Source organism: Chiloscyllium plagiosum, unplaced genomic scaffold, assembly GCF_037043375.1.
Source record: "Chiloscyllium plagiosum isolate Xiang-an unplaced genomic scaffold, Cpla_swu_hap1 HiC_scaffold_11, whole genome shotgun sequence".
Classification (NCBI taxonomy): Eukaryota; Metazoa; Chordata; class Chondrichthyes; order Orectolobiformes; family Hemiscylliidae; genus Chiloscyllium; species Chiloscyllium plagiosum.
Window position 1 is genome coordinate 19,024,064 of NW_028270149.1, and position 11,514 is coordinate 19,035,577.

An 11,514-nucleotide genomic window follows, 5' to 3' on the forward strand; every position below is an offset into this window, starting at 1 on the left:
GGACTGCAGGAGAAAACTGGAGCACTCAGACATTAGGAGAGTGTGTGCAAACTCCACACAGGTAGAATTACAAATCTGGAATTGAACCCAGGTCTTTGGCACTGTGAGGTAGAAGTGCTCACCATTGAGCCTCTGAAAATGTCAAGATGCAACATCTAGATGAGAGATAGCAGAGGATCAAAGATGGCTCCTTGGATGATCGTGTGATGTCTTTTAGCTTATTACTAAAGCCATCTGCTATCTTTTTGTAATAGTATCCCAGAGGAAAATAAGTCACTATAATCGGCTATGATTGGATAGATAAGAAGGGGTCTAGGTGAAAGCAGTTCCACCCAACTGATTGACAATGGTGAAGTGTTGGAGGAAGATGGTGTGGTCAACCATGTTAATAGATGCAAATAGCCCAAGAAGGAAGAGGAGGTAAAGTTTACTTTTATCACAGTTACACAGATACCATTTGTCACTTTGGTAACCATTGATTCAGTATTAGAGGTGTTCAGGTATGAAGTTCTCAAAAAGATGACATGGATTTTATAGGCAACAACATTTTCAAGGAATTTAGAGAAGAAAGGGTCATTGAAGATGGAATAACAGCTTGCAAGGTTGGTGGGATAAAAGGGTTATACCTTTTGAAATGGCAGAATTTGAGAGGGACAATAAAGAGAGAAACACACTCACAATATTATTTGACATGGCCACCAGGAGAAGTTGGTGATTCCCAGTTTGATAAGAATGACGTTGAAGGAACTCATTGTGAAAAAGATGAGCTCACAGAGGGCTTGAAGAAAAACTCAAGAGGATGTGAGTTCTGGACTCAAACAGTGAAAAGCATTAAAGAAAGTTGGGCCAGATAAATTCTGGCAAGTGGGACTAGATCATATTAGGATATCTGGTCAGCATGGACTAATTGGATCGAAGGGTGTGTTTCCATGCTGTATAACTCTATGAATCTATGAGGTGTGCTTATGGAAAGCATTGATATAGCAGAAACAGGTTATAAGATGGTCCTGTTCTTAGGAGTGTATCCTGTATTTTAGGATTATCCTGGAAATGAGCAGAGTTAGCAGATGAGAACAGTATCTGATACTGCTTTCTGTGATCCAGCAAATCTGGCAGTGGGTAGCAAAATAAATTGTCCACTATATCTTTATATGCTGTGCCCCATGTGCTTGAGTAGTGGAGAGGAGGGCAATACAAAACACGGAATTGCTGGTGCAAGAGAGAGCACTGGTTTTACTGGGCATCAAAAATGGACGTGAGGGTGTAGTTTAGCTCGCCAGGTGACTGCATAGATATTGTAGTGAATGGGAGGGCCAGGAACTAGACAATTATATAGCACCTTTACATAGAGAATCTTATATAGGTTTTGTCACAGCCATTGCATACCTCAAAGCATTTGACCAATGAAGTATGTTGTGATGTCATCATTGTATTGTAGGAAAGATAGCAGCTAATGTGCACACAAAAAGCTCCCATAAACAGCAATTGTGATATTGATCAAGGGATAAATATTGGCACAAGGGATAACTCCACTGGCACTTCTTCAAATATTGCAATTTGATATTTTACATCTAGCTGATAGAACGGATAGGTTAAACATCTGATCTGAATAATGGCACCTCCAGTGATGTAGTACTCCTTTGGAGCCTTGATGTTTAAGCTCCAATCTGGGAGTGGGATTTGAACCTAGAGACTTTCAGTGAGAGTGCTACCAACTAACACTACCACAGCCATAAATCAGTATAAGTCTTGATGGCAGGTCCGAGGCCAGAAGCCAGCACAAGAAGGCAGCAAGACCTCGAGTTCTGAAGCCCAGCAGACTCTGATTCAGTGAAAAGGACTGTAATTTGAGTACTTTTTAAAGATACTTTAGTTCTTATTCTGGACTTTGAGTAATTCAAGTACTTTTTAAAACTTTGTATTCTTATGCTAGACCTTTTCTTTCACTCTTTTACTTCTGTAACTAACACTAAAGTATCTGTACCTAGGTATCCTGTACCTAATATGATGCCAAAGCGGTGACATTACAAACTTATCACTGAGTGCATGTTGACAATAAAGGCAATTCTATTCTACTCTAAGTCAGCACCTTCAGAAAAGATGAGAAAATGCAGATGTTGGGAGATGTAACAGTTCAGCCACATTGTTACCATTCTATTGGGTACAGTAGTTTCAAGATTGGATCATTGTAAAAGTGGCATTAAGATATTGGAGACCAAATGAAGGCAACCAATTCATGTCTGAACTCACAGCAAACTGTCTGGACAATATAACTTAAGTTATTAGTCAAAGGAACAGGAGAAACGACGTTTCGGGCATAAGCCCTTCTTCAGGAATCCTGAATAAGAGCTTATGCCCGAAACGTCGATTCTCCTGTTCCTTTGATGCTGCCTGACCTGCTGTGCTTTTCCAGCAACACATTTTTAAGCTCTGATCTCTAGCATCTGCAGTCCTCACTTTCTCCTTATTAGACTGTGTGCCAGGCTTAAGAGTGAGTGTGGGAAAGGTAGTTTCAATATAACCGTTGCCTAATTTCTCATTAGTTTCAGTGCTCCCACTCAGTACAATTTGCTTTATATACACCAATACCCAGAACTGGTACTGACCTACATCAATTTACTGTTCAATTTACGTTTAGGTTCTAACATCGCCAATGTTTGCCCCATCCATTGTTCTCGGCTATTCCAAATGCATGGAGATGCAGTCATTTATTTGCTCTTTGAGTATTTTAGATAATTTCATAACATAGCCTCTGCTGTAAAATGTCAACAAATATTGTGTGAGGCAGTAATAATTATGCTGCCTTCCATTGTCAAATACCCTGATGAAATCCAAGACTGGCACTTGTATGGTAGCAGATGAAAAAAATCCTTTCAGAACACAAGGAGAAGGTTAGCAGAGAGAAAATAAATGTTAAAAGCTTTTAAGTTATGGCATTGATTTCAATTAAAAGAGTCATAGGGTCATAGGGTCATAGAAATGTACAGCAGGGAAACAGACCATTCAGTCCAACTCATCCATGCCGACCAGATATCCCAACCCAATCTAATCCCACCTGCCAGCACCCAGCCCATTTCCCTCCAAACCCTTCCTGTTCATATACTCATCCAGATGCATTTTAAATGTTGCAATTGTACAATCCTCCACCACTTCCTCTGGTAGCCCATTCCATACATGCACCATCCTCTGCCTGAAAAAGATTGCCCCATAGGTCTCTTTTGTATTTTTCCCCTCTCACCTAAACCTATGCCTTCTAGTTCTGGGCTCCCCCACCCCAGGGAAAAGACTTTGTCTATTTACCCTATCATGCCCCTCATGATTTTATAAACCTTTATAAGGTCACCCCTCAGCCTCCAATCGTCCCAGGAAAACAGCCCTAGCCTGTTCAACCTCTCCCTATAGCTCAAATCCTTCAACCCTGGCAACATCCTTGCAAATACTTTCAGAACCCTTTTAAGTTTCACAACATCTTTCCGATAGGAAGGAGACAAGAATTGCATGCAATATTCCAACAGTGGCCTAACCAATGTCCTGTACAGCCACAACATGACCTCCCAACTCCTGTACTCAATACTCTGACCAATAATGGAAAGCATACCAAATGTCTTCTTCACTATCCTATCTACCTGTGACTCTACTTTCAAGGAGTTATGAACCTGCACTCCAAGATCTCTTTGTTCAGCAGCACTCCTTAGGACTTTACCATTAAGTGTATAAGTCCTGATAAGATTTGCTTTCCCAAATTTACAGCATGGAAGGAAGATTTTCAACCCATCATGTCTGTGCTGATCATCAAACAACCATTCTACTCTCATCCCATTTTTAAGCACTAGACCCCTTGTATGGAATTGTGAAGGGCTTTTACCCGAAACGTCGATTTTCCTGCTCCTCGGATGCTGCCTGACCTGCTGTGCTTTTCCAGCACCACTCTGATCTAAACTGGTTTCCAGCATCTGCAGGAAAATCTATGAACCTGCACCACAAGGTCTCTTTGCTCTGCCACATCAGCCAGAACTTATCATTAAGTGTATAAGTCCTACCTTGATTTGCCTTAGCAAAATGCAACAGCTCGCAAAGAAGATTGATGTAAGCATAGCAGTGGACATTGTTGATATGGACATCAAGGCTCTGTGAGGTAGACTGATTAACAAGATCAGATCACATAGGATCCAGGGAGAGCTAGCCATTTGGAAACAAAATTGGCTTGAAGGTAGATGACAGAGGGTGGTGGTGCATGGTTGTTTTTGGGACTGGACGCTTGTGACCAACGGTGCACTGCAAGGATCAGTGCTGGGTACACTGCCTTTTGTCATTTATATAAATGATTTGGATATGAATGTAGGAGGTATGGTTTGTAAATTTGCAAATGACACAAAAATTGGTGGTGTACTGGACAGCAAAGAAGGTTATCTCAAAGTATAATGGGACCTCGATCAGATGGGCTGATGGGCTGAGGAGTGGCAGATGGAGTTTAATCTAGATGAATGTGAGGTGCTACATTTTGGTAAGGCAAATCAGAGTAAGACCAATACATGTATGCAGAGGGCTGAGTGGTAGACGTGATCTATATGGACTTCACTAAGGTGTTTGACAAGGTTCCTCATGGTAGACTAGTTGGCATGGTTGGATCTCATGGAATACAAGGAGAACTATAAAATAATGAGGGGCATGGATAGGGTGAATAGGTCTTTTCCCCAGAGAAGGGGAGTCCAAAATTAGAAGGCATAGATTTAAGGTGAGAGGGGAAAGATTTAAAAGGGACATAAGGGGCAACTTTTTCATGCAGAAGATGGTGTGTATATGGAATTAACTGCCAGAGGGAGTGGTGGAGACTGGTACTATAATAACAGTTGAAAAGCATCTGAATGGGTAGATGAATAGGAAAGGTTTAGAGGGATATGGGTAGAAAGTGAGGACTACAGATTCTGGAGATCAGAGACGAGAGTATAGTGCTGGAAAAGCACAGCAGGTCAGGCAGCATCCGAGGAGCAGGAGAATTGATGTTTTGGGCAAAAGCCCTTCATCAGGAATGAGCTCATTCCTGACAAAGGGCTTATGCCGAAATTTCGATTCTCCTGCTCCTCAGATGCTGCCTGAACTGCTGTGCTTTTCCAGCACTACACTCTCGACCTAGAGGATATGGGCCAAATACTGGCAAATAGGACTAGCTAGATTATTTAAGGATATCTGATCTGCATGGACAAAGGGTCTGTTTCCATGCTGTACATCTTTGACTCTATGACTCAATGAGTGACACCAAAATTGGTGGTCTAGTGATCGATGAAGATGGCTGTCTCAGAGTACAATGGGACCTTGATCAGATTGGGTTGAATTTAAGTAAGTGTGAGATGTTGTATTTTGGTAAGGTTAATCAGGGTGGAATTTATACATTTACCGGAAGAGTCCTGGGGAATGTTGCTGAGCAAACAAATCTTAAGGTGCAGGTTCATAGTTCCTTGAAGGTGGAGTTGCAGGTAGACAGGATAGTGAAGAAGATGTTTACTATGCTTGCTTTCTTGGTCAGTTCATGGAGTATAGGAGTTGGGAGGTCATATTGCAGCTGTACAGGACATTGATGAGGCCACTTTTGGAATACTGCATTCAATTCTGGTCTCCCTGCTGTGGCAAATGTGTTGTTAAACTTGAAAGGGTGCAGAAAAGATTTTCAAGAATGTTGCTGAGATTGGAGGGTTTGAACAATGGGGAAAGGTTGAATAGATTAGGACTATTTTCCCTGGTTGAGGGGTGAATTTGTAGAGAGTTATAAAAAGAGCATGGATAGGGTGAAGCCAAGGTTTTTTTTTCCAGGGTGGGGGACTCCAAAACTAGACTGTATAGGTTTAAGGTGAGACTGGAAAAATTGAAAAAGGACCTAAGAGGCAACATTTTCACTCAGAGGATGGTGAGTGTATGGAATGAGCTGCCAGAGGAATTGGTGGAGGCTGGTGCAATAATAACACATGAAAGGCACCTGGATGGGTACATGAATAGGAGGAGATGAGAGGGATATGGGCCAAATGCTGGCAATTGGGACAAGATCAATTTAGGATTGCTGGTCGGCATGGACGAATTGGGCTGGTGTCCGTTTCCCACGCTCTATGACTCGTTCGTTTTATTTCCTTTTTAATTCTCTGCCTTACTCGTTGCAACGTTCTTTCTATCTTGTGAAGTCTGAACATCTGCATATGATCAATAACAAATAAACTTGCAGCAAGTCTGTAGAACAACGGATGTGCGTATCTGAAGAGGTACGTTTGATTCTATAATTACTTAATTTCAAACCGGATTCTTCTCCCTGTTCGATTAATAAATAGTGTAATCAGACCTTTATTTGTTCCATATCTCTTAGCGAACCTTCTAAACATATTTATATTAAAATTATAATTCAAATCTGTTTCAAAAGTCTGACCGTACTTCTATTTGGTGCAGTGAAGTTTTATTTCGAAGTTACTTCCCGTTATGAGGACTGCACGTGTGTTTATTTTTAAAATGTGAAATTTCAATTCTGTTTTAGGCAGATTTTTTTTTTAAACTCGTGACTGAGTTTCACTTTAAGAGTCGACGCAGCAGATGACTTTAACGTTACTTATTGGGAATCGGGAAAGATCGGAAGTCCAGTCAGCAGCAGGTGGTGTGTAGATAGGAGAAAAATTCCCTGAGTTAAAGAGAGGTAGGTGTTGTCAGGTTGGCTTGGAGACATTCGGAGCATCGGACGATTTGGTGCCCTATTGGTTGTATACATTTTATGTATGCCTCCAAGGAAGTTCCACGGGGGCGTGGAGTACGTATAGGGCACTGAGGACAGCAGCTTTCTATATTACTTCATCTCAGAGTGTGAGCTTTGGACCAGTGCGGGCAGTGAGAGAGCAGCTCGGCATGTTTGAGAAGCTCGGCGAGTTGAGCCAGAGCCGGTTCCTGGGGGAGGCCAGCCCGGCACAGGATAAGCCGAGCCCCACCTCGGCTTGCAGCGGGAGCCGCGAGGGGCTGAGCTACAGCGTGGTCCTGGAGGATGTGAACCGCCTGTCCCGCCTGCTGGGCCGCTTCTTGAAGACGGCGGAAAGTGCCGGGGGCTCGGCCGGCGTAAAACCGGCGGAGACCTTCCCGCTCAGGAGGCGAGCGGAGGCGGCGGGCGGCCGGGGCTCGCTCAGGAAACGGGAGAGCTTCGGGCGCAAGGGCGGCGCAACCGGGTCGGAAGCGGGAGCCAGGAGGAAGGGCCTGAGGGAACTGATGCTCCGCAATGGCTGGGACGGCTTCGGCGGCATGTGGAGCGCCCACAGCGGCGGGAGGAGCGAGCAGGAGGAGGGGGCGTCCCTATCCTCCTCGGGCTCCCCAGGAGAGGCGCTGGAGTCCCGGGAACATGAGTGGGCGCTGGCGCTGGCGGCCGGGGACTGGGAGGTGATGGAGGCGCTGCTGCTGCAGGAGCCCGCCTTGCTGAACCGCAGGGAGTTTGTGAGCGGCCTGACCGCCGCCCACTGGCTGGCCAAGCGGGGCGACCACCACGGCTTGATGAAGCTGGCGCGCCTGGCGCAGAGCCGCGGCTGGAGCCTGGACCTGAACGCCCGGGCGGCGGGCGGAGGCTACACCGCCCTGCACCTCGCCGCGATGCAGGGCCACCCCATGGTCATCAAGCTGCTGGTGGGCGCCTACGACGCGGACGTCGACGTCCGAGACTACCGCGGCCGCAAAGCCTGGCAGTACCTGGCCGGCGAGACCCCCGCGCAACTCCGGCAGCTGGCCGGCGCTCAGGAGCAGGAGGAGCCGCAACCTCCCCAGCAAGCCCCGGCCCCGGCCCCGCACAGACAACACGACAGTCCGACCAAGAATCGCGAATTCTCCCTGATTCCCTCAGTGCACCGACTCCTGAAACTATCTTCGTGGCAGCGAGAGAAACCAGAAAAGGCTGACTCCAGGTAGAATCAGAGTCTAGGTTAGAGTGGTGCTGGAAAAGCGCAGCAGGTCAGGCAGCATCCGAGGAGCAGGAGCCCTTCATCAGCAATTCGTCAGGTAGAGTCAGGGGGACTCGAACTTAGATCTCATCACCAGATTCCTCCCCCCTCCCTCCGATCAATACTACATAGAGCTGCAGGCAGTATCTTTCAGTTCTGAAGAAGGGTCACCGGACTGAAAACCTGAATTGTTTTTGTTTCTCTCTCGCAGATGCTGCCAGATCTGCTGAGTTTGTCCAACAATTTCTGTTTTTTTTTTTCGCTGTGTGATCAACTGGCCTTGGTCGCCTGCGTACGGTTTTCCAAAAGTAAAGACGAAACATTGCGGATGCTGGAAATCTGAGTTTAAAAAATGCTGGAGAAATTCAGCGGGTCAGGCGGGGAGAAGAAGTTAACGCTAAGGAACTGCTGTCACAGAATCAACATGACTAATACCAATTCCTTAAAGCCATATAGAACTTTCCACGCCGTTGCTACCCGACCTGTTAAGCTTTTCAGCACTTTTTATTTTATTTTTTTAAAAGTACTTTGTTCTTAAACTCGAAGACAATTTCATAACATGACCTCCTAATATTCGGTACGTTTTCATTTTATAATTGTAATCGAGTTCCTTTGTGGGAATTTTTTTTTTTACTTGAGTGAGTGTATTGAGGAGAGAATGCCCGAACGTGTTTTGACAAATGCGGGTGAACTTGGGCAAAGTGTTCATTTCAAACTCTCCCTCATCCTGCCGAAATGTAACTGTAATTTAAGTAACACTTCATATTTCTGATACTGATTTTTGATGTAGTTTTAAAGGAAATCATGAGATCGAACTGTGATACTGTTTGTATTTTGGTCGGTATGTTGTCATCAGAAACAGAGTTGATGGATCAGATTGTAAGATGATCCTGCCTTAACCAGTGTACCATAAACGTGCATTGTCAGTACAATTGTCAGAACATGATTTGTTTAACGCTCAGGTGATGTGAAGATTTAGATTATAGTTTTAACCTTGAGACCGGTTATTACTGTGGAAAAAAGCAAATTACTGCGGATGCTGGAATGTGAAACCGAAAGAGAAAATGCTGGAAAATCCCAGCAGGTCTGGCAGCATCTGTTAAGGAGAGAAAAGAGCTGACGTTTCGCGTCTAACTGACCCTTTGTCAAAGCTTTGTCGAGCTGTGGTATTACTGTGGAAATACTGTTTTGAGTCATTTTTGTTGCTTCTGTGAATTAACGTTTGGTATGAAAATCAGCATTAATAATAGGCAATAAAAGTTGCCAGGTACTGAAAACACGAATATAAGACATTGTGATTTTTTTTTCGAGAATAAAATTTGACTGTACTTCAATAAATGCTTTAAAATTAACTTTTCAGTGCAGGTTGTTACTTGTTTTCAACATCTGAGAAAACTGTGGTGTCTGGATGCAAATTAAATGTGAACTATATTTAAATGTCCGTGAACATATTCTCCTCTGCATATCCAACAGCTTTTTGCTGTGAATTTTGACTTCATACAATTCAGATCATAAACATCCCCTCTATTTTCCTTACAAGTTATATATTCCAGTGACTGAGGAGGAGGGAACATAGTTTCGCCTGTTAGTTGTAGTCTCTTCCTTAAAAACAACAGAATTCAGTAAAAGGGCTGTGCATGAGTGCTCTTCATGTGACTGATGCATGACGGCATGTTTCCAATTCCAAATCTCTTATTTCCATATGCATTTCCTGCATTTTCAATTTCCATCCTCTTTCCCACTCCTTTGGGTGCATCTTTCCTGTGCTTTCACCCCATTGGCTGGCTACAGGCTGTTTTGAGCCTTTTCCCTAAATTACTGTAATATCATTTTGGATAGGAAGGGGCTAGATGGATAATGGGCCAGGTGCTGGCAAATGGAACCGGTCGGTATGGACGAGTTGGACCGAAAGATCTGTTTCCGAGCTGTACATCTCTTGACTGTATTCTCGATTGAGCAAATATCGGCTTTTTTTTTCTCCAACTGATTAACAACTCTGTAGTACTTGTCCTACTGTTTAACCCTATTTTAGTCCTGATGTGGTGAACACCTGGAAAGTTAATTTGCTCGTTTCAGCCACTGAAGGACCTGCTGTGTACTTCTAGAATTTTTTAAAACTTGTACATTCACAGTATCTATATTTTTCTATCTATAGACTGGCTCATTGATGTGTTTGTCACAAGTAGTTTTAGTCAGGGAAAAAAATGTGATTAGTCAGGGGCTGTACTGTGGCTCAGTGGTTAACACTGCCTTCATAGCGCCAGGGACCCACAATCGATTCCAGCCATGGGCTCACTCTGTGGAGTTTGCACATTCTCCCCGTGCCTGCGCCGGTTTCCTCCTCCAGTCCAAAGATGTACAGGTTGGGTGGATTGGCCGTGCTAAATTGCCCATGGTGGGCAGACTGGATGGATTAGCTCTGGGAAATGAGGGGTTACGGGGGTGGAGGTGGGGGCGGGTGGGAATGCACTTCGAAGGATCGGTGCAGGCTCGATGGGCTGAATGGCCTCACCGCACTGTAGGGATTCTATGATCCTGTGCCTGAAAATTTAACCAGACATCAGAAGCATAGTAGGCAAAAGTGAGGACAGCAGACGCTGGAAATCAGAGTCTAGATTAGAGTGGTGCTGGAAAAACACAGCAGGTCAGGCAGCATCCCAGGAGCAGGAAAATCGACATTTCGGGCAAAAGCCTTTCATCAGGAATGAATTGTCCAGCATTTCTCACTCTAATTGGGCAATTTATACAGTGTATTCCAGGTCTTTTTTATTGGGTACGTTGTTGCTGTGAAGAAATCCAGATTTCCTTAAGTAGTGGATTTACCACTGTTAGCATTCATAGTGATCTAACGGAGTAATTATTTCAATAGTTAGAGTAACAAATTTACATTATAGCAACTGATGTGAACTGTTAGTTGTATTTCAAGTTCCAGAAATACAGTAATGTTGTATAGCTTTGCTAATTGTTCTCGGGTGTTTGCAGGTCAATACGTAACTCTCTCAAGTAGTGGAACTGCTGTTCATCTGTTAAATCAGTTGGGAGCGGGGGGCGGTTAGGTGGGGAAAGGGATCAGCTTTCTGAAGATTTGAGTGGTTAAGCGGTTTTAGGCCAGCAGGGAATTTTGTAAACCAGGTTAGAGAGTGAACTAGATTTTTATTTGGTGGTTGCAACCACAAATTGCTATGAAATTTACACAATCCAAATCCAATTTGCAATTGCACGCTGACTTTAAATGTACACTGCAAATTTTAGTGACAGTGCAACGGGAAATTACTTAACTAACGTCAAATCTGTGTTGATAGTACATGCTAGGGGTGTCACTGCTTCACGGGGTTACTGTCCCAGTCTGTAATTTAAAAATTTCCACCCGTGTTATGCTATTGATTTTGAATCACTGGCCGTGATAATTGGGTTGCTGGATTTGCGCTTGTGAATGCAGGTCCTTTTCATTCCTCTAAGGCAAATATAAGCAAAACGTTTATAGGTTGGAACTAACCGTACTGCTGATTGATTCTTTGCTAACATTTAACACTTATGTTCATCTAAACTTCAATTTGGGCAACTTAAC

The 11,514-nt window shown here is 44.0% G+C and overlaps 1 protein-coding gene across 1 annotated transcript; it reads left to right on the top strand.

Moving 5' to 3' along the window:
- Positions 1–6,577: 6,577 nt before the first annotated feature.
- sowahd (sosondowah ankyrin repeat domain family d) lies at positions 6,578–9,316 on the top strand. The gene has a single exon (XM_043705081.2). The coding sequence runs from the start codon at positions 6,877–6,879 to the stop codon at positions 7,912–7,914; it is 1,038 nt and encodes a 345-aa protein (XP_043561016.2). The 5' UTR covers positions 6,578–6,876; the 3' UTR covers positions 7,915–9,316.
- Positions 9,317–11,514: the final 2,198 nt, after the last annotated feature.